This window comes from Gnatocerus cornutus, chromosome 1 (genome assembly GCF_029298725.1).
Source record: "Gnatocerus cornutus isolate USDA-ARS CGAHR chromosome 1, icGnaCorn1.1, whole genome shotgun sequence".
NCBI lineage: Eukaryota > Metazoa > Arthropoda > Insecta > Coleoptera > Tenebrionidae > Gnatocerus > Gnatocerus cornutus.
Window position 1 is genome coordinate 11182729 of NC_142233.1, and position 23780 is coordinate 11206508.

At 32.0% G+C, this 23780-nt stretch overlaps 2 protein-coding genes and 2 non-coding genes across 7 annotated transcripts in view; 2 read left to right on the top strand and 2 right to left on the bottom strand.

Moving 5' to 3' along the window:
* Positions 1 to 4223: 4223 nt before the first annotated feature.
* LOC148180375 (5S ribosomal RNA) lies at positions 4224 to 4342 on the bottom strand. The gene has a single exon (XR_015771742.1). It is a non-coding gene; the product is annotated as a 5S ribosomal RNA (ribosomal RNA).
* Positions 4343 to 5259: 917 nt separating this feature from the next.
* Positions 5260 to 22761, top strand: SIDL (SIDL trafficking protein particle complex subunit 10). The gene is made up of 13 exons (XM_088033433.1): positions 5260 to 5556; positions 5607 to 5824; positions 5876 to 6062; positions 6417 to 6619; positions 6666 to 6944; positions 6993 to 7199; positions 11529 to 11714; positions 11768 to 12511; positions 12564 to 12824; positions 18030 to 18413; positions 18466 to 18627; positions 18675 to 18993; positions 22226 to 22761. The coding sequence occupies exons 1-13, from the start codon at positions 5499 to 5501 to the stop codon at positions 22345 to 22347; spliced, it is 3330 nt and encodes a 1109-aa protein (XP_087889559.1). The 5' UTR covers positions 5260 to 5498; the 3' UTR covers positions 22348 to 22761.
* Positions 9496 to 9614, top strand: LOC148180377 (5S ribosomal RNA). Its single transcript, XR_015771739.1, has one exon. It is a non-coding gene; the product is annotated as a 5S ribosomal RNA (ribosomal RNA).
* ERR (estrogen-related receptor) overlaps positions 22750 to 23780 on the bottom strand; it is a 61346-nt gene continuing 60315 nt past the window's right edge. For all 4 annotated transcript variants that reach the window (XM_088033458.1, XM_088033466.1, XM_088033449.1 and 1 more), the window contains exons 7-8: positions 23589 to 23761; positions 22750 to 23534 (exon numbers count right to left, since the gene is read on the bottom strand). In XM_088033458.1, coding sequence (XP_087889584.1) covers positions 23375 to 23534; positions 23589 to 23761 — 333 coding nt within the window. In that variant the 3' untranslated portion in view covers positions 22750 to 23374. The remainder of the gene's footprint in view (positions 23535 to 23588; positions 23762 to 23780) is intronic.

Consider the following 23780-nt stretch of genomic DNA (forward strand, 5'->3'; position numbering starts at 1 on the left):
ATTCCAGGTAATTTTAACGCCAGAGCAAAGCAGTACTGGAAGTTTACCTTCTTACTTATTCTTATTCTTATTCTCGGGTGTGCCAAATTATTGTATTACAGGTCAAAACGACAAATATTAAAAATTTTCATTTTCCAAGCAACCAAAAATTTTTAAAACTTTATAAATCCATATGTTTGGTGGATTACTACTTTAGATTACTACTTTAGGCCAGACTATTAGCTCTGCTAATTTCCAGAAGTCTAGAACAATTTTCATTTTTTATATTACTGACGAACAGAAAACTCAAAAGTTCAAATTTACAATATTAAAGATCTCAAAAAAGTCAAATGGGTTTAAAGAAAGTTTAGAACTCTAATTTAAAGTTCCAAATTTAACCCCGAGACTACACCAGCCTTAAAACTCAAAATTTGTGGAATATGAAAAGAAAGGACTACATTTTTCTTGTAGTTTTGTAATTTTTGACATCAGGAGCTTTAAATTTGACCTAAAAGTGGCGTCACTTTAAAAGTCAAAATGTACGAAAATTTAAAAATAATTTACTGTTCATTTTATTTTGGCAAAATTTTGAATTTTACCGAAAATTTGATTGACTTATGTATTGAATTGTATTTTGGAAAAGACCGTTGGGGGCCAAAAAGCTCTCAAATCTGTTCCAAATTTTTAAAACCTATTATGACTTTAAAGTTTTTTGACGTATAAATTCAAAAATTTGTCAGAAAGCGCAATTGTTAAAATTTCAAATTTTACAAAAAATTTCAAAAAACTTGATTTAATAAATTCCAAATTTGACACAAATATGGCGCCACTTTTGAAATTGATGCGGGAAATTTAAAACAAAAAGTTGTTTTTATATCATTTTGTAAGTTTTGATATTAAAAAATCCAATTTTGATTTAAAGATGACCCCTTTATACATATAAATTTAAAATTTGAGTAAAATTTTCAGAAAACCTGATTTTTAGGGATAATTATGCAATTTTTTATCTTAATTTTGAAATCTCAAATTTGACAGCAAAATGGCACCATCTTTAAAGGCCAAAATTCATCTAAAATTTTGTAAAAAACAATTTGTTTTGTAATATTTTTTGAAAAATATGGTTAATTGTTATTTAAAAAATCTAAAAAAAATTTACTCTGAAGAATTTGAGAACACGATCTAAAAAATGCATTAACTTTGAATAATTTAGTAATTTTATGCAGATTTTACACATTCCTATAAATCAAGAGAATTGAAGAACGTTATAAATAATTTTCGCAATTCTTCAAAATTCAAAGGATCTAAAATCCGTCAACAGTCATTTGTGTAACTAGGGCAAAAATACTATCAAAAACGCACTAAACTCACCTCGATCTCCAAATTACTCGCTGAAAGAAAAGTGAAAGAACTCTGCATGATAATACCAGCGATATAAATCGCCGCGATGGTAAACTGTCCCCAAGTCTGCGCCCTAAAAAAAAATGTCTTCTTCACTCTCTTATCACTCCAAGAAGTCTAAAAAAGGTCACAACTTTCACTGAGATGTTGGTAGCCCTGATGTCAACCAAAGACTGACTGTACGAAACGTCATTACCAACGGTACTCACTTATTTATCACGAAAATTTCGATGCAGAGCCCCTCGATCGACAACAAGAATTGAAGTAGGAAAAATTCGGAGAAAATCTTCTTCATTTTATCGTGCTCTTGTAGCAGAAACGCGTGGTACCTTGAACACATCTTCAGTTTTCGGTAAGAAGTGTCCTCACGGGTTCCACCAATCCGAACACTCTGAAGAGTTTTCTTCAGGAGTACAAACTGAATTTCCATCTCCCCACACATCAGAAGAAACGTCCCGTCGATGATGACCGCCACGGGGATGCTCTCTGACAAACACAAAATCTGCAAAAAGTACATGATCCCTCGGGAAACCCCTCCATTTCCAGGATGCCAACTCGCTTGCGGTAACTCCACGCTTCTCACAAAAACGGGCGTCAAGTAAAAGTACCCCAACATCAGCACGCTGATGGCACTCAAACTCTTGATGATCAAGTTCCTGGTGGACATCTTCCGCCCAAACGCTGCACTTACCACCTCCCCGAACAAGTCGTACCTCCAGAAGAAACGCCTGTCGTTTATCAACTCCTCAATCAACACCGCGTGTTTCAAAACAGCGAGTTTCCGGCTGAAGACGTGGCCGTGGGTGGAGAGAGACTCGAAGATGGTGGCGATTTCGAAGATGTCGTGGTGCATGTCGCGAAATTTGAACACGACGAAGAGGCATAAGGTTGACATTATTGGCGTTAAGATGAGTTTGAAGAAGAAAGTGCGAGGAGTTTTGTGACTCGGCAGGTAGCTGCTGAGTTTGAAGATGGTTTTGACGTATTTGAGGTTGTCTTTGGCCGACATTTTAATGGGAGGTGGTGCAGCTGAAGTCGCTTTTATAAGAATGTTGGTGGTATTGATTTATGGATTGCATGGGTGATCGGTGGAAGCGTGTAATTATGGGGATAGTTGAGCGGGAATGAACGGTTCGAATATTTAATGACGCAAAAAGCGCAAGTTTCATTGTTTTATTGTCTTGTGTTGTTTTTTATCGATTTTTCATAATTATAACACTCTTAAAGTTGTTAAAGACCGCGAACGAATGGCGAAACTGATTCTTAAAAAAGTGAGATATAGTTAATTAGTGCAATCGTTATATGATAAATGTCAAATTGTGGTTGGTCTATCAATTTGTTAAGGCTCTAGATAAAGACAATTAGTGGTTTATAGTGATTTTTCTTTAGATTGTCTATAATTTCTTTCTAGATTTTCTTGGATTTTGTCTAGACTTTCTATGTCTTTTCTAAATTCTCCAAATTTTCTTTAGAACCTCTTAAGTCTTTTCATCTTATTTTTTTTTCGTTTTAGTTTCTCTTTGGTATCCGTATTCTCTTTAATTTTTCTTTTTACAGTCTGTACATTTTTTTGGGCTTTGTAGGGGAACAGAGTCGAATACCTTAATTTTAGTTAATTTTACACAAACTAACCACGGTATAGGAGATATAAGGGGTGCTGTTGTCTCTTGCTTGGTTTAGCCCAGACCAGACAAGACATCCAAGATTTGAGAGACGTTTTTATAATTCTTCAGCCCCTTTCTGTGTTTAAAACATAAAATAAAACATTAACATGCAATTGCACCTCTGACTATGCAGAAAGGGACTGAAAAGTTATAAAAACGTCTCTCAAAATCTTGGATGTCTGGTCTGGTCTGGGCTAGACCAAGCAAGTGGAATCGCGCCTTTAGAGCAGATGCAAATTACCACCTGCAAAGGCGTGCATTTTCATTATAACATTGAGTATGCATGGTCAAAAACAGTTTTTGGGCATTTTGATTGTTATAGCTACATACCTGTCAATGTTAGAAATTGCAAGGCCACTTTAGGGATTACAGTTTTATGACAGTATAAGGTAATTCATACATTATTAACAAAAGAGGCCAAGATAAAGCACATATGCATCACGTGACACCACCACTAGAAGTCTGTAACAATGTGCCAAAAATAAGCCGTCAATAAAGGTCTTCTTCTTCCAGCGATAGCTTTTCATCAACAATAACAGAGATCTTCGTCGATAACCAGTAATGAATGCTAATGAAGATTTGACCATTTCTCTATAAAGTTCATCCTTTGAAGACTTTTATCCGACACCTAGATTAACCAATCATGCAAATAGACATTGATCGATTACAGAGGAGGGAAATATCGATCAAACAATAGTTTATTTTTTTGTATTATTTTACCCTTTTATATTCTGGTATTAAATGTTGTAAAAAGAATAAAGTTGGCCTGATGAACATTTTCCTCTCGTTGCCTAGGGAATTGGGATGGCTTTTTGCTTCACTTCTAGAATAAGCTTTCGGTTTTGGTTAATTTTTTACGCTTTCTCGAAATTTTTGATTCGATATTTACCATCTGTATTGCTGTCGGCACCCTTCCTTGTCCTCTGGGGCGCGAGTTCTGGGACACCTGTATACCTATTATTCGGAGCAGAATAGCTTTTCATCCGGATTGCATTGCCTCCGCTATCGCTTCGGCCGCAATTGTCTGGATTCAATAAAAAAAAGCTTAATTTCTACTTCTAAGAATATAATGTACTATTTCTTGGTTCGATTGAATTAATTTATTATTGTAAATAATAAAAAGAGACATAGGGCAGACCTACATAATTATTATATTTCGTTGCATTTATAATTAAAAAAAAGAGGCAACGACACGCGGTGTTCCCAAGCGGTCACCCATCCAAGTACTATCCGCGCCCGACGTTGCTTAACTTCGCTGATCAGACGAGAAACGGTGTTTTCAACGTGGTATGGCCGTTGCCTGTACATTAATATGTGATCTTGGTTCAAAAGGATTTTTATTTAATCATAAAATTATTATTTATTATTCTAAATGGTGGATGCACCGGGGTAAAAAAACACTAACAAAAATTTTACATCTAAAAACTTGAAAACTCTGGGATTGTGCAGTGAATCAAAATTCAAAATACCCCCTCCTTAAAAATGTTAGAAATTTATTAAAGTTTGAAAAACATTTTAAAGTTATCATATTTAGGGCCTTGCACTAATTAATTAGGTAACCTTAATACACAGCAAATTACATGTCAAAAAGACAAATGTCAAATTATGATGCCAATCTTTACTACTCTACACGCCATTTCCAAAGCTAATCCAGAGAATAATGTGGATAATTCATTAAGATTTCAACTTAAAATAAAGTAATACTGTCAAGGCAGTGGACATTAGCAATCTAAACCAACTTAATTTTTGAGGAATTACATTTTGTAAATAAAGTTTTAAAAAATACAGTGACAACAATTATTACTATCGCGGAATCAAAATTTCGAACATCACTTTTTGACATGGCAATGTAAAGCAAGCTTTATTGTCATTGTGACTGACATTTAAAGTAAATTTCTGACACTTGCTGTGCAGTTTATAAATTTTAAGGTTATAAAATCAAAGGACAGTTTACAATTTTTAAACATCAATCAATTTGATGTTCGAAATTTCGATTCCGCGATAGTACATCTTTATTCGTATTTAGAAAGTCATACCTGAAGAAAAACAGAGTGATTTATTTATTTTAAATGAGTAAATAATGACCACTTAATTAGCGGTTTTTAGTCAGAAATAAATTTCTTACTAATTTTTACTGATTTTAAGCGTGCAGTTCAAACTCGAACTTTCCGCGCGCAAACTGAACGCGTCCTCTACTTTAACCTTGGTATTTACTCTCCGTCAAGTTGGTATGACAACTCACCAAAAAAATGACAACACATTTTGGGGTGTTTAATCATCTGTCAGATTCATATTGATGTTATTTATTTCTGTTGTTCACACTTGATGGTTAACAAATGAATATGAAGACGCCCGTTTTAGCAGATACCGTAAAGTCCAAGTGAAGAATTACCAAAATACAGTAAATTTTGACAATGACCTTCTTTCTGCCCCCTGGATAAAACTCGAAGTCCAGTCATGAATGGTACAGTAATTGAAGAGGGTTCACCCACTGACAGACGACCGCTAATTACATGTACGTCTCATCATGCATAAAACAACGCAATTCTATGAATTTATTAATAGGCGCAGGTGAATTGGAGGTATTTTCCACGATAGAAGACAGTTTGTTTCAAGCTTTACCTCAAGATTCCTGTGAATGGAGACGGTCAGGGGGGCGTCCAGTACGTTCAGTGCACATTGGGGCTAATTTTGCGCCGTTTAGTGCGGCTGCACTGCCTAAAGGAAATCAATGGGACCTAATTCGACAACCTTTGTTTCATATTTACTGGACAGAATGCAATGTAACAGTCTCGGTAAAACAGTGACGCAGAATTACAATTTTGGAGTTTTAGGATGTTGATGTGTATAAAACATCAATTCGAGATGACATAGAAAATTGGTTGAAAGAGCTAACTTCAAAGGATATATCAGATTTCTTAGTAGTGGTTGTAGAAAATTATGACGGGAAACGTAGTAACAAGTTGTTACCCAGGACGACGGTACTGGATAAAATTCGCACTGATTTTGCTCCAAAACAAGGTTCATTCTATTCAAATTTTTCAGTTTTTTGTAAAGAAAATCGTATTTTTTATAATAAGACATTAGAATCATTGTTAGAAGCATTCTGAAACCAAAAATCGTGCTGAAATGAGAAGTCACTAAAAATCTTTTAAGAATGGCGCATTACAGCACGATTTTTGGTGACAAAACGAAAAGTCACTAAAAATCGTTTTTTGAATACTGGAACTATTTTTATATCTTCATTGTGCCAAATTCGAAATAAAAGACGTAAAATAGAAAATAATATGTAAAACTCGTTGCAGAGGCCAATTCCAGCACTAGTGCTGGAAATAGGGCTTTCTGCAACTGGTTTTAGAACATACAATTTTACAGGTGATAGATGTATATCTGTGATAAACCCAGGGAAAGTAGAAGCGCGTTCAGCTGACTCATGGCGCGGTCTGGTTAGTCGAGTAAGACACTTACTACTAGTTGCATATGCACGAGCTGTGTTAAGGCTAGAGGATCATATAAGACAACAAAGAGAAAGAAGAAACGAGCTTGGATGGAATTTTATGCAATACTTTCAACTTCAAGTACATATTTCCTTTTCTTGTCCCATTTATACATGTAAAATTTCAGGAAGAACTTGCTCATGTTTTGGAAATGTTGGGTTTATATGAAGAAGCTTTGGTGCAATATGACGAATTAGATGCTCTCTTTTCCCAGTTTGTAGTTAATGGCATAACAGGCGAGTCCATTAATTGGCTCGTTGATTTTCAGAAGCCCTTAGAAAAATGGCATGCCTTAAGACTAAGTAACTCTTCTATGCTCTCTAAGAACCCATCACTTTTAGAATTAAGGGCTTATTTGTTCTCAAAACAGGCTCAAATGTTGTTGAAAGCAAATAAAGTTTGGGAGGTTTGTAACAAGTTCTTTGAGGGCTTTGATGACGGTTTTTTGTTGTAGATGGCTTCAAGATGCTTGCCGTTTCTTCATTTAACTACTAGAGAATTAACAGTTTTGGAAATTAGTTCTCCACCTGGTGCTGTGCCATGTTGGTTGTTTCTGGCTTGCATGGAGGTTTTACAAGTTTGTGAAAGACATAATAATGCTGATACGGTTGAAGATTATTCTTTGCATACTGCTTGCCTATGGGCGTATTCCAGTCAGAAGGTGAGTCAATAGAAAGTTAATTCTAGTTCAGAATTTCAACAAAGGTTACCATTAATTGGATACATGAAATTACAGTTCGGGCAAAAAGTAACTGGTAAAATTTAGAAGTTTTTCAACTTCTGGTGAAAACGCATCAGAGTTGCTAATTTACAATAATTTGTTTCAAAGGAGAGAATTTTTAGAAATTTTTTTGACTTTATTTTTGACATTAAAAAAATTCAAATTTTTGGCAGTTCTACTCACGACTGACCCATTGGAGGTCAGAATTTACAAAAATTCAGAAGCAATAGGAGAGGGAGTTTTTGGAAATTTTCGTTTTAGGGATGAAGGAAAAACTTAAATCTTGATTCATTACTTCCGTCATTTTTGTGGTCACAGTATTGAAACTTCCTAGATTTTTTTTAAGGTTTTTCAGATTTTTGAGTTTTTTGAGGTTTTTTGAATATTTTACAATTACGTCGTTTTTGAGGTTGGTGTGGGGAAATTTTATGGATTTAGAAAAAAATTCCATCATTGTTGGTAGCACAGTGTGAAATTTTTGAGTGGTTACTTTAAGTGACTATTTCTTCAAAACTATCAATTTATAATAATTTTTCTCAAACAGAAAAATTTTTTAGAATTATTTTTTGGGGACCAAAGAAAGAACTAATTTATATAAATACGTTATTATTGACGTTACAGCTTCAAAGAAACTTAGAGAATCTTAAAAATTCCTAGGGAATGTCAAAGAATCTGTCAGAAGCTCAGACAAGCAAGAAAATCTAGGGAAATACGCCTGGAAAATGCTTGCAAACTCGAAAATTTTCGTTAAATTGAACAAAACAAATTGTAAAAGGATCCCCTAGTATCTTAACAAAAATAGAAAGGAATCCTAAAGAATTCTGATGGCTCTAAAATTCTAAAATTCTTAATTCTTGTTCTAAAATTCTGTAATTTAACACTCTCAATAAAGCTTCTAAACTAATAAAGTCCACAAAATTTGGTTAGTGTGCTGTTAAAACTCACGGAGTTACGGTATTTAATATTTAATAGAAAAATTCGAGTTTTGAATTCCTTCTACAAGGTGTTTATAAATGTTTCTAGCATTAAGGGTGGCTCTGGAATTTTTGTCATGCACTATTTTGCCGCTTTGTTTTTATAATAAATATAACTATCTTTAACTACACTTAAAATGCCACCCACGTCAACCACGTTTCAGTTACGATTTTGTGTCCAAGTCTCTGTTTTCCAGGTTTCAAACTATAACTAGAAGAGTTTTTGTTTCAAAATTAACTTTGTTTTATGATTGAGGTTAACTGCAAAAGTCAGTTGAAAATCTAAACCCACATTTGTAATGAGCGACAAATTTCTTTGACATTTTGATGCTAGAAACATTTATAAACACCTTGTACAAATGAAAAATCGTAAAATTCTCATTTCTTGTTCAAAAGTTCTCCAATTTTTAAGATCCAATAAATTCTTCTTATTATTATTTTACTGATGGAGTTACAGTTTAAGGTAGTATCGTCGACGTAACCGTTTTCCTAGGATTTTGATAAAACTTTGCCGAACTTTAGAATAGAGGTACACCAGCAACTCCTCAAAATTATAGATCGATCTAGCGTACAGCTTTCGAGAAAATCGAAGTCAAAGTGTCATAAAACTACATGTAAAAAGTTAGCTTTTGCCGTTAAAATTTTAACGCTTCCTAGGATTTTTATAAAAATCTCCCATAATATTGTCTAGATGTTAAGAAGATACTCAGCATTTACAAAAAAAAATTTTACCGTACAGTTTTTTCTTAAAATAATAAAGAAATCCGAAAGTGACACTTCAAGAGCCAACATAGGTTAATGTGGCAACGCTGCCTGGTTGTCGCAAAAGTTTTTTCCAAATTAGAAGTAAGTTTCTTTCTCAACTTCGCAATCTGCACTAGTTGTCCTCCTATCGCATTTTCCAGAGAATTTTCACAATCTTTTGTCAATAACCGATTTTTTGAACTGCGGCAAGCACTCAAACTTTTATTTTCTCTTTCCGCAAATTTTCGTTTTTGCCACCTGCCTTTAAACGTTACTATATCAGACATCCTAGCAATTAACAAACAGAAATGTAATCTGGAAATGTAATTTGTAGGTTATGTTAACAACTCGCAGCGTTGCCAATACTACAACTGTCATGAAAGGTCTGAAGTTAGCAACATTCAAAAAGTGTCCGCAACAAACTACAGCACAATTTGTCTCGATCCCTTAAGTCACTAAAAATTAATTTCATGATTAAAAAGAACGGCTTTTGAACCAAGATCACATACTAATGTACAGGCAACGGCCATACCACGTTGAAAACACCGCTTCTCGTCTGATCAGCGAAGTTAAGCAACGTCGGGCGCGGATAGTACTTGGATGGGTGACCGCTTGGGAACACCGCGTGTCGTTGCCTCTTTTTTATTATTTATAATAATAAATTAATCCAATCGAACCAAGAAATAGTAGATTATATTGTTAGGAGTAGAAATTAAGCTTTTTTTTATTGAATCCAGACAATTGCGGCCGAGGTGATAGCGGAGGCAATGCAATCTGGATGAAATACAAAAAGCTATTCTGCTCCGAATAATACGTATATACGATTTTTTCTTCAATCATTTTCAAGTTGAATTGCCGCCGCAAGTTTTGTCGTCTCTATTTAGTAAATTCTATTTGAAATACCTTTTGAAAGGGCTGTTCCCATAACACCACAGTGAGTCTTTCATAACTTTTATAGAGATTTGGGCTTGAATTAAGTCGACACTGCAGTGTTCATCTCACTGACGGATAGAAATGTCAGATGAACAGAAACTTCAAATTGCTCTTAAATTGCACGACTGTAGCGGCAATGTGATGGTTTTAGTTATACTATTTTTCCTAATTTGTTCTTGTAACAGAGCTATTTTCGCTATTTCCTCATTCGTTTTCAGTGCTCTAGTATCCCATTATACGCGATGCTATAATACCTTTGTTTCCATAGCAACTTGAGAATCTTTAAAACACAAATTAGGAAATAGTTATTTACAGTCGCGTGTGGTAGTATGGTCGAGACAAATTGTGCTGAATGAGAAAAATTTAGAGCTAGTCGTACAAATCAAAAATTATAATTTTTTTTATTCTTGTTAAAAAATTGTGTAATTCAGTACTCTCAAAAAAACGTTTCCAAGGAACAAATGCACCAAATTTAGTTGCTCTACTGTTTAAACTGACGGAGTTACTAACGTTAATAGAAATTTTTGAGTTTTGAGTTTCTTCTACAAATTAAAAATTCAAGAATTTTCATTTCTTGTTTAAAAATTCATCCCCAATTTGGAATATCCAATAAACTCATCTACCATAATAAATTGACAGCATTTTGTTAATTTGATGAAGAACAAGAGTTTAATTTAAAATTTTTATTGTAGACTAAGTTGTCCAAATAAAAAATTCTAAAATTTGGTTGCTTTGGTGTTAAAACTGACGGAGTCATTATAGTATTTAGAAGAAAAATTCGAGTTTTGAGTTTCTATAAAAATCGAAATATTCTGAAATTCTTATTTCTTGTTCTAAAATTTTATAATTTGGCATATTACACAAACGCTAAAGTAATAAAGAAATAAATTCATCAAATTAGTGTTAAAATTAATAGACTTTTAAAGCTTAATAGAAGATTTTGAGTGTTTAGCTGTTGCTACAAGTAAAACATTCTAAAATTCTTAATTCTTGTTATTTTTAGAAAATTTTGTAATTAACTATAATTATTTAAAGCTTCTAAAGAAACAAATCCACTACCTTCGGAATCTTTACTAGTAAAAATCTTGAAATGAGTCTTTCCAGATAAAAATTCCAAAAGGAAATATTTCATACAAATTTAACAGACTCCCAAAGAAACAAATCCAGATTCACAAAAAAAGGAATTGAAACTGGAAGAATTTAGATTTCTACTTTCTTAGATTCTCGTTGATTTTTAGTTCTTTAATTTAATTCGTACTTTATATTTTTAGATTCTTTGTTCTTTTTAGATACATTTTATAAATTTTTAGATTATCTTGAAAATCAACGCTGAGTTTTATTTTATTCAAGATACAAGGTGATTCATTTGGAATAATAAGTAATTTCTTTTAAAGTAAATCAAAATTGACTTCCTACAATTACACTCTGTATATTGAATACGTTTTAGTTTACATATCTAAAAATACCCAAATCACAAAATATTGTTTTTTTTTGTTAACTATCACAGTGTTCCAGAACACATGTATTATTTATGTTTTATGTTCGATTGTTAATGTTTCTTCTTCATTAACCTGTTAAAGGATCTAAAGGACCTAAAATTGGCACTCTCTTATTCCAGATACGCGAATTGGGCGAACTGTGCGGTTTAATGCCTGGCGGCGTTCCTTCCTCCGAACAGTTGCACATCGTTGTCGGTTTATCCGCTGGAATGGGCGACAATCCCGGGCCACCCGATTCTCCATCACCTACAGACAAGCTAAAAGTGTCTCTCTGTTCTCAAGACGCTTTCAACAAAACTTATTTAGTAAATTCCCAACCACCTCATTCTTGCCCTTGGTAATTTTCCCTGTTTTACAGGAACTGGCAGAACTAGCAATGTGCACATACAAACACATCGGCCGTCTCCGCTCTGCACGCTTAATCGGGCGTCAAGCAGCGTCGTTTTACGTTCTTCTTGGCGAAACTCAAACCGCAGCAGCGTTTCTCAGTGATGCAGTCCGCACCTTCGAGCAAGATAAATGGCACGAGCTCTCAGCGCAGACCCAAATTGAATTAGCTGAATGTTACAAGAAGGCGAAAGACGTGAAGAAGTTTATTAAGACGAGTGCTAACGTCGCTGCGGCCCTGGAGATCGATACTTTGATTCGATGGACTTATTTTGACGAAATGAGGAAGTGTTTACAATCATTAGACAAACCTTTGGTAGTGCCTTTTAATGATATTATTAAAATAACTAGTGTCGCCTTAAAAAACGAAACAGTTATCCTACAGGATGGCATCGTCAACGTGGAGTTAGTGATTGAATCGAATTTTCCTCGCGAGATTCTCTGCACTAGTGTCGTAATATCCATCGAAACGGAAATCAAAGAAAACCGAAAGCATGAGAAATACTGTAAAAATCGCGTTCTTACCTCCAAAGATCTCAAGCCGCGGGATCCCTTGTTGCAGAGGCTGCAGATTTATCGACATTTAGATCTTAAACAGGATAAACAGTTAGCTAGTGCTAGTGTGGTTTGCAAGCAACCAGAACAGAAACGTAAAGACAGTGCGATTGCTCCCCCTAAACCAGATTTTGTTCACTGCCTCCAAGCTAATAATTTAGTAAGTTATCGGTAGTGTTAATTATGACAAAATAAGAAATCTTTGTTTGTAGCCTCTTGTTGTAACACCTGGAGTTAATATCGTACGACTGAGCAAAGAGGCGGGTAGCATTGGAAAGTACTTTTTGGGGCAAGCGGCAGTTTTTATGAAGAATTTACATCTGATTTCTCAACCTTTGACTCCTCGACTGTCTTTTGAAGTGAAGGAAGAGGCTCCTGTTGTAAGACTGCACAAATCGGACGCTCCGTTGTTGTCGGGATTTGAGCAAATTATGAATTTAATCGTAACCATTGGAAGCTATACCATCGAACCAGTAAGTGAAATGAATTTTTTATTTTGCTGTTGGGCCCTTTCTCTCGTATTCCGTTATTATGCTACCATAAAATATTTCCTATTTTCCTCTGAAGTTTGTGTCTGAACTTTAAATTTGTTTTGCTTTCTTTTTTCTTCTTTTTTCCGCTTTTCTATTTATTTTTAACATCTTCGATGTTGCGGAGCTTTCTTTTGGTGACTGCACGCTTGAAAAAATATTGGGCCCTTTAAAAAGAAACTTCTTTGGAGAAAAATAAAATATTAAAAATAATGACGGGCGAAATTTTTATTCAAAATGAAAGTAGAATTTTCTCTTTCTGTAGATAGCTTCGTTCTACCTAGATCTTTATATTCTTCCTGTCTTCTCCAGTTTCATTAGATTCATTTGAATCAAATATTTCAATCCGGTTTAAATTTTCTGTCGATTCTTCCTTCTTTCTATTTATCAATTTTTTCTACTTTCTTAAGTTTCTTTGAATTTTCTGGTTTAATATTTAGAGTTTTTCTTTTCATCCTTCTTTCAATTTGAATTTCTTCTATATCCATCGATATTTTTCTAGAATATTTTGAATTTCATGGGTTTTTTAATTCTTCCATATTTTTAGTTTTTTTTTAATTCTTTCTTCAAATAGGTACTTAAGATTCCATTCTTTAAAATCTCTGGAATTTGTCTATATTTTTTATTTATTTTAGATTTTTTAATAATAATTATTTGGAATCTTTTAGAATTGAATTTTTTATTATTTTTTTGACCATCTTATTAGATTCTCTAGATATTCTTGATGTTTTTCTCAGACAGATTCTCTTGATAATTTTTCGCTTGTTTGATTTTTCTAGATTTTTTCTTAGATTTTTTAATTTTTCTTAATAATAATAATTTATTGACGCCACGAATAGCCATTACATAATCATACATTTAACAAATAACCAGAAAAAACACAACATAACATTACAACATTGTTTTTAACTTAGACTTAAAAACTTCCATTGAGTTATACCGAAACAAATCAATATCTGCATCATTGCAAGACTGCAATACTCTATATTCATCGGAAAAAACTTAACATAATTTTGTTTAAAAATCTTAATACAGGGTGATTTTTTTAAAACGGCAGGCGTTGTAGAATTTTTATTTATGAACCGATTTCAAAAATTTAAAAAACAAATTAAATGTTTTTTAATTTACTATAAACTGATGATTTTAAAATTTTTCTAAACGTCTTAGTATCTTTTGGGCGATACTCAACTTTCTTATTTTAAATTGACACCTATATTTTTTTTTTCATAATTTAGAAGATATTAATTTTCTTGATTCAGAAATGTGTAATATGTGCTACTTTTACAAAAAATATTAAAAAAAAAATCAAAAATGAAAAAATTTAGGCAATAAAAGTTAATAAAATCTAGGTGCGTGGTGTCAAATAACACAATATCGTTATTGTAATGTCAAAAAGCAGCAAATAACAGAAAGAACAAGTTTTCTTTCAACAAGATGGGGCTACACCTTACAATGCACAATGCATTTCTCGTAGGTGTCAATTGTGCAATGAAAAAAACGGGATGGCGTTTCAACAGTATTTTAATTAAATTAGTAGTTGTTTTTTCTGATTTTTAATTATTATTGTCTTTTGTTATTAATAGTTTAAAAAAAAATGCCGATCCTTTCTGTTATTTGCTGCTTTTTGACATTACAATAACGGCATTCTTTTATTTGACACCATGCAATAGATTTTATTAACTTTTATTGCTTATTTTTTTTCAATTTTGATAATTTTTTTAAAAATATTTTTGGTAGAAGTAGAACATATTGCACATTTCTGAATCAAGAAAATTAATATCTTCCAAATTATGAAAAAAAAAATATGGGTTCTAATTTAAAATAAGAAAGTTGAGTATCGCCCAAAAGATACTAAGATATTTAGAAAATTTTTAAAATCATCAGTTTATAGTAAATTAAAAACCATTTAATTTGTTTTTTAAATTTTTGAAATCGGTTCATAAATAAAAATTCTACAACGCCTGCCGTTTTAAAAAAATCACCCTGTATGAAAAACAGGCACCGATCTACTCCTATAGCAAGGTATGTGAAAATAGATATTATGAATAATATCCTCAGCATCAATATAATTATTTAAAATATTAAAAATAAAACAAATACGCATGTATTGTCTTCTTAGATCGAGCTTGGGCAGTTGTAAATAACTAAGAGCCATATCATAGTCAGACAATAAAGCTCTTGGAAGTTTCCATTTAATGAACTTAAAAAATTTATATTGCACGTTCTCAATTCTGTCGATGTGAACTTTATAAAACGGTGACCAGATCACACTGCCATATTCAAGAATGGGCCTTACCAAGGTCTTGTACAGAATTTTCATTGTACTGATGTTCTTGAAATCGCGACAACATCTTTTGACACATCCTAATACTTTGTTGGCCTTACTTATCACATGGTCATAGTGATAAGTGAAACAAAGTTTTATTATCAAGAAAGATTCCAAGATCTTTAACAACTGTCTTAATTTGAATTTGACATTCATTTAATGTATAAATAGGTAAAGTAGAGACCATCTTCCAACTGAAATTAATCACACAACATTTGTCAATATTTAGAAACATGTGATTGACTCTGCACCAATTATTTAAAGCATCAAGATCTTTTTGCAAAAGTTTGACATCATTTGGGTTTTTAACAACGGTAAAAATTTTCAAGTCATCAGCAAATAGGCAATAGTTTCATTTGAAATTTAAACCTATATCATTAACAAACAGAAGAAATAAGAAAGGCCCAAGGATAGAACCTTGAGGAACACCCGAAGTACACGCTCTACAACCGAAAATTTTCCTCTAAAAGTATTTGGAGCTTTTTGGGATTAAATTTTGTTTAAAGACTCTCTCAATCTTTCTAAATCCTCTTTGAATTTTCTTTGGATTGTCTAAATCTTCTTTTAATTTGCTGTAGATTCTCTTTGGGGTTGGTTGCTCAAATTCTCTCGGTTCGTTCTGGATATTCAAGATTCTCTAGCTTCTTTTTGATTTCTCTTTTTACATTCTTTAAATTCTGTTTAAATTCTTAATAGAGTTTTTTCTTCCCAGTTGGGTTTTTATATAATCTTAATACATAGTTTTTCTAGATTTTGTGTAGATTTTCCATAAATTGTTACGGTTTTTCTCAGATTTTCTCAGTCTTTGTTTTTTATTTTCTCTACAATTTCTTCAGTTTTTATATTCCGTTTAGATTTTTTCAAATTTTCCTTGGAGCCTCGTAAAAGTTTCAGAATTTTTGTTTTCAACAATTTTCAGTTCAGAATTTTTGTCGGGCATGTTTGAATTTTCTACATTCTCTAAAGAGCTGGCCTCTTTTTAGAAACTTAATTCTCTTTAGATTTTCATAAGAATATGTTTTATTCTCCGTAGATGATTAAAATTTTTTGAAATTTCTCTGATTTTTTTAGATTTTGTTTGGGTTTTCTACATTTTGTCGTGTTCTTTTCTCTTTAGATTTTTCCTTAGATTCTCTAAATTTACTTTAGTTTGACCTCAGATTCAGTTTAAACTTTTTAATTTACTTTATTTTTTCGTTCTTTAAAGTCTTTTAGATTTACCTTAGAGTTTCTTTAGATTCTTTTAAAATTTACTCCATTAGATTTTCTAAATTGTCTCTACATTTTAGAATTTTCTTTAGATTTTTTGGAACTTTTCTTAATTGTAATTAGATATTTTAGATTTTGTCTATGTTACCTGTAATTTCTGTTTAGATTCTCTAAATGCGTTCTAATTTTGGGTTTTTTTAACATTCTATTTAAATTTTAATTGTATAAAAAACTACCTTTTAGAAAAAATAAAATTAATTGAAAATTATAGCAAACCTATTCTCATCCTTTGACCCATATTTACATTTTTTTTTGGAAATTTTTCTTAAAGGTTTGTTTAGATTGCCACAAATTCTCTCTAATTCTCTGAAGATGTATTTTTCAGATTCTGTTTAAATTTTAAATGTTTGGATTTTCTTTAGATCCTTAGATTTCTTAGATTCTCTTTGGATTGAGCTTGGATTCTGTTTATAGTTTGCCTTTAGGTTTTATTGATTTTTATTTCATTCTCAAAATTCTTTTAAATTTTCCTCAAAATCACATTACATTTTTCTTAGTTTGTTAGATTTTTTTTAAATTGACTCCTTGATTTTCTAGATTTACCGCAGACTCTATTGGAATTTTCCTCAAATTCTCTCTCGAATCTCACTGAATTTTGACATAATTTCTTTATAGATTTTTCGAAATCGTAGTTTTAAAAGTCTCGTAGTTCTTTTTAGATTTAAATACTTACGGTTACTTATTATTGTTTAAATTTTCTTCAGATTTAGTTTACGTTTTCTACGTTCTTCTTGGATTTTCTTCTTTTCTGTAGACTGTATATCAATTTTCTTTGAATATTCCCTCTAAAATTTTTCTTTAGATTCTCTTTATATTAATTTAAAATGAACTTAAAATTTTTTGTTTCTGTAGCTCTCAATTTTCTGTAAAAATTCTATCCAAATTTTGTTTGCATCCTTCTGAAGTTGTCTTTACATCTCAATATATTTTCCTCATATTTTTAATAAACTCCTTTCGTTTTGGTCTGTAGACAAATTCGTCATTTAGCTTCAAATTTAGCTTATTTCTCGACGAATTGTTCGGATTTATTGCACATTGTGTCGATTTTTCCAGAATTAGCCGTTGGATTTCAATAAAAACTCTTAATTTTATGGATTTTTAACTTAACTATGCGAATAAAACTTCAAAAACCAGCAAAATTTGCAGGAAAAATCGTCATTTAGCTTCAAATTTAGCGGATTTATCGACAATTGCGCGGATTTCATGCACATTTCTGCCGATTTTTCATGAATTAGCCGTTGGATTTTAATAAAACTTGTAATTTCATGGATTTTGAGCTCAACTATGCGAATACAGCTTCAACAACCGTCTAAATATGTAGGAAAAATCTTCATTTAGCTTCAAATTTAGCAATCTCGATAAAAGCTCGTCATTTTATAGATTTCGGCCTCTGTTTTAGTGGTTTGTGTATTCTCCTTGGATTATTTTTAGTTTTTGTTCAAAATTTCTATTTTTTCTTTTATTTTCGTTTTTTTTATCACATCTATTCTCATATTTTTCCTTGTGACGTTTTTATTGTTACAAATGCGTAACTTTTATCTGTTTTTTTTCAGAATTCTAAAATAAAATTAGCAGCATCACGCGGACTAACATTCCAACTAAAAAACGACGAGCCTCTAACAACCACTTTGGAAATCGAACTTGGAGAAAGAGTCCCTTTCACAAGCACCAAGACCCCTCTGCGAGTCCTCGCCGATTTACTAACGAAAGACCACCAAGTATCCATTTCCTGTCCATGGGTGACCAAACCCATAGTCGTTAAACTGAGTTTCACACCTCCTTTAACGGCAACATGGCGACTGCACACAGTGCAACACCGAAAATTTGTACTAATTAACGTCACTGGACAGTGCGATAAAGACATATACGTAGAACAACCGCAGCTTACTGTAAACGGGGGCTGTACAGTTGTGGAACGAAACTTAAAGTCTAGTCATGTGAGTTAATCAACGATTGATTTCCTCCCATTTGAAGGAGTTTTTTTTGTAGATTATTCCTCAAGGATCAACTTTTTATTATATGTGGGAACTTTTTGTAACACCAAGTTCGCAAGCACCAACTATCAAAAGTGAATTCTCATTACTGTACAATTTCGAAGGTGTTAAGGACACTCAGTCGTACAAATACTACTTTGATATTAGTGAATATCAGGTGAGTTTGATCGAATTTTTGCAACGTGAATAACATCTCTGTTTTAGACTCTGTATAGTTTAGAAGCTAGCGTTGAGCCTACGAAAGGTAGCGAATTTTGCCGTGATGGCGCTCTGTGTCATCTACATTTAAAAATCAAGAACGTCGGTCACTCTCTTGAACAAAACAATGTTCCGAAATCAGTAATGTATGAAGTTTTGGCGGAACAAAGTATTTGGGCGGTTTGTGGAAGGACAGCGGGAGTTGTTTGTTTTGATTCGGATGCTGAACCTCAAACTGTTGTGCTGGATGTGATGCCGTTGACGAGTGGGTATTTGCCGTTGCCGTTGGTCCGAATATCCAAATACATTCCAGCGGATACGTCAGGTAAGTTTTATTTAATAATAATTAATGATAAATTTGATTCCCTTAATAAGTGACACCCTTATAAAGTAATAATTGCACAAAATTTCATTTTTTTATAAGAAAATTGGAATTTAAAATCCTAAATTCTTCCGCAAATGAAAAAAAAAAATTTTATAATTTGGTACACTGTTAATGAGCGATTTTGAAGCTAATTTTTTTGTTTTAGCTTAAAACTTTCAAGCTTATCACAGTTGACATCATTATTTTTAATAAGTTTATCCTACAAATGAAAAATTCTAAAAATTCACTTCTTGTTCCAAAATTATGTAATTTAGAGAAGTTTCAATTTTCAGTTCGCTACACAAAAGAAAAAGTTAAAATACTCGATTTCCTGTGGCAACAATGTGAAGTCAAATTTTGGAATTTTGAACACCATACATATTGTATAAAAATTCAAAAAAATTCGAATTTAGGGTTTGTCCTGCATATGAAGAAATAAATTTTGCATTTCTTTTACCAAATTCTGTAATTTAGAGAAAGGTTTGAATTTTGACTTCCCCATACATAATAAAAATACAAAAATTCACACTTGCATTTCTCCTTTTAAAATTGTGTATTTTAGAGCAGTTTTAATTTTTAGTTCGTCAAGCAATTAAAAAATTCAAAAATTTAAACTTCTTGTTCCAAAATTGTGAAAACTTTTGAGTGCGTCCTGCAAACGAAGAATCATACATTTCGCAATTCTGACTGAATTTTGACTTTGGCATTCAAATGAAAAATAAAAAAATGAGGATTTCCTGGGTCAAAATTGTATAGTCTAATGAAAGTTTGGGATTATTGTTTGTCCTGTAAGTAAAGACTTACAAATCTTGTATTTATTCTTCCAAAATTATGCAAGTTGGAGATTTTTGAATTTTGATTTTGGCATACACATTTAAAAAAAAATCAAAAATTCATATTTTCTTTTTCATAATGCAGTCCACTCTATTGAAAATTTTGGTTTTTGAGTTCGTCCTGTAAATAAAGAGTATCTCTACTTAATTTCGCATTTTCTTTTTTATAATTATGTAATTTAGGGAAATGTTTCAATTTTAACACCGCCATGTAAAGAAAAATTAAAAAATTCATAACTTCTTGCTCCAATAGTATGTCGTCTAGAGAAAATTTGGAAGTTTGTAGGTAAAGAAACATAAATTTCGCATTTTTTTGTTCCAAATTATGCAATGCAAGAAAAATTTTAGTTTTCAGTTCAAATGAAGAACTGAAAAATTCAAATTTCCTGTATTAAATTGTGTAATCCATTAACATTTTGAAAATTTTCATAGAAAAATTCAAAAATGCAGAGTTCCTGTTATAAAAGTGTACGCTTGCGAAAATTTGTAATTATGAGTTCAACCTCTAAATAAAGAATTGTAACTCTCGTATTTCGTCTTCCAAAATTATGTAATTTAAAAATTTGATTTCGGTAACACATGAAAAATTCACTTACATTGTAACCAAAATTGTGTAGTCTATAAAAAATTTGGAATTTTGAGGCCGTCCGCTAGATGAAGAATCATAAATTTTGCATTTCTTTATCCAATATTGTGGAATTTAGAGGAAAATTTGAATTTTGATTTTGAAAAACTCAAAAATTCACATTTCGTGTTCAAATTGGTGCAGTCCATTTGTGTTTTTCAGTTTGCCCTCTAAATAAAGGACTTTAAATTTCCCACATCTTCTTCCAATATCATGCATTTTGGAGAAATGTTTGAACTTTGATTTCGTCAATGAATTGAAAAATTCGTACTTCTTTGGAGTTTTGAGTTCGTCTTGTAGATGGAGAATAAAAAACTACGTATTTCTTGTTCCAAATCATAAAAGTTAGAAGTTTCAATTTTCAGTTCGCTACAGAAATGAAAATGCGGTTTCCCTGTGTCAAAATTGTGTAATCTATTAAAAATTTAGAAATTTCATCATGCATATGAAAAATTCAAAAATTCTTATTTCGTGTCCTAAAATGGTGCAGGCTAGGGAAAATTTGGATTTTAAAGTTCGTCCTGTATATAGAACTATAAATTTCCAATTTTTTCTTTCAAAATTATTCAATTTACTAGAAAAGTTTCAATTCTGACTTCGCAATACAAATGAAAAATGGAAAAATCTATACTTCTTGTTTCAAATTCGGAAACCAAAATTGTAGTCAATTGAAATTTTGGAAATAAATTTGAATTTGAATTTTGTAAATGAAGAACTATGATTATCGCATTTCTTCTGTCAAATTCTGTAATTTTATGAGAAAAGTTTGACTTCGCCATAATTGAAAAATTCAAATTACAGTTCTTGTTAAAAAATTGTGCAGTCTATTGAAATTTTGGAATTATAAGCTCGTCCTGTAAATTATGCAATTTAGAGTCTAGTAAAAATTTGGAATTTTGGGCTTCAAATGGTGTAATTTACAGAAAAGTTTAAATTTTAAATACGTCAAACAAATAAAAAATTCAAAAATGCGAATTTCGTGTCAAAATTGTGTAGAAATTTCAGGATTTTGCTCGTCATACATCAAAAATTTAAAATGACGATTTCTTGCTTCAAAGTAATTGTGGTCTAGTGAAAATTTAGAATCCCGAATTGGTCCTGAAAATACATAATTATAAATATCGCATTTATTCTTATAATGTAATTTTGTGCAAAGTTTCAATGTTGACTTATCCATAAAATTCAAAAATTCATAATTCTTGTTCTAAAGTTGTGTCGTATACTGAAAATTTGGGATTTTGGGTTCGTCCTGTAGATGAAGGATCATAAATTTCACATTTCTTGTGCCACTATGTATGTAATTATTAAATTACCATCAATTAATACTAATATTGTTATACAAGGTGTTTATAAATGTTTCTAGCATCAAGGGTGGCTATGAAATGTCAAAGAAATTTGCCGCTCCTTATAAATGTGGGTTTAGATTTTTCAACTGACATTAGAAGTTAACCTCAATCATAGAGCAAAGTGAGTTTTGAGAAGAAAACTGTTCTAGTTGTGTTTTGAAACCTAAAAATCAAAAATTTTGACACAAAACCAAAACAGAAACTTCGTTGACGTAAGTAACATTATAAATAATTTTCAAAATAGTTATATTCACAATGAAAACAAAGCGGCAAAGTAGTGCCCGACAGGAATTCCAGAGCCACCCTTGATGCTAGAAACATTTATAAACACCTTGTGTTAAGATCTCATGTAATTTTGTACATTTTATTAATTGACAATTTCCTCGCAGATAAAGTGGGAAAAGACAGTCACCCCCGCTTAGAACCCTTCAGTCCAGGGCAAGTCTACAACCTCAGTAAAGGGAAACAAGTTCACGTCATCACAGGCCTCAACGACGGCCACGTTTCGTAGTTGACTACATGTTCAAACTTGTCAGATTTATACTTAAATTAAATTTTCAGGTTGTTTGTTAATTTTGACTGACAGATTTTGTGCCAATTTCATTTACTTACCTTTCTGATATTGTTAAAATTGATAATTCTCTAGTTGATTACGTTTGTCTACAATCTGGTACTCACTATGACTATAGTAGCTGACATTTTGAAAATGAGTGTTGTATTTATACAGTCCAAATATTACACAATATAGCGTTGTGTATCATACGTTCAAAGTTACAAAATATATGTAATTAAGTAGATCTTTGGGTAGGAGAGTATATAGGTCCATATTTTTTTTATGTGTTATTATCTTTGTTTACATGCTGTATATTATTGGTGTAAATATCTACCTTTATTTGTAAAGAATAAACGTATATTTATTTGTTAATTGTCTATTTATTGCTATAAATTCACATCAAAAATATAGTAAATAAACAACAGGATCTTTCTTGACAACATTGTTTTACTTAAAAATGTTATTACACTTGAAATAATAGTTACTGTTACGCTTGTAGTCAGTAACAGAATGTGGTGATGAACCTATAAGTACATTAAAATTGTGCTGTAGTTACTGGCATCTTAAAAATAATCTGTGACAACGTTAAAACATCGAAGAAACCTGTTCATGATCACAATGATTTTTATCGTTACATATTATTAGGAAAAAAAGAAGCAATTGGGGTGCTAATATCTAACTCATCCAATATACAATATAAATAAAAATATATTTTATGAGGTAAACGTCAAAATCAAAATATGCAGAAACAATAGTTTGACGCATTTCAATTTAAAGCAAAATAATAATAAAGTTCTAGTAATTCGGCAATATGTACAACAACTAACCATAGCTAAAATAAAAAGGAATCTACTGTTTGCCTATCACTGGTTCTAAAATTATCCTTAAAACTAAATGACGGATGACTACATTACAAGAAAAATGATATAAACTGATTTTATATCAATTTTCTTGTGAAATTTAGATGGCAGTTTTCATGATGAGGCTACCTACAGTACGCTTCTAACATTTCTAAGAAAAGCTTATTCATAGGTACCAAATCTTGCTGATGAACGTCAGACCAAAATCTTCGTACAACCTGATCCGCTTGTCTTAGCGCCGGCATACATAACAACAGTTGCGGGATTTGATGGAACACACCAGGCCTAGTAAAAAAATACCATCAATGAATTTCTTTGTTAGACTACCGGAAGATTTACCTTAAGATGCTTACGGTATCCGACAACGCCGACAAAATCGAATCCCGAAACTTCTTCAAAGAATGAGATTCATCCAGTCGCACGTCAGAATTGGCCAAAACGAGTGCTTTAAGGAGGTAGTATTCTTCTTTTAAAATTGATAAACTATCTAACCTTTCAACAACATGGCAACACTAGAAAAAAAGAGTAAAA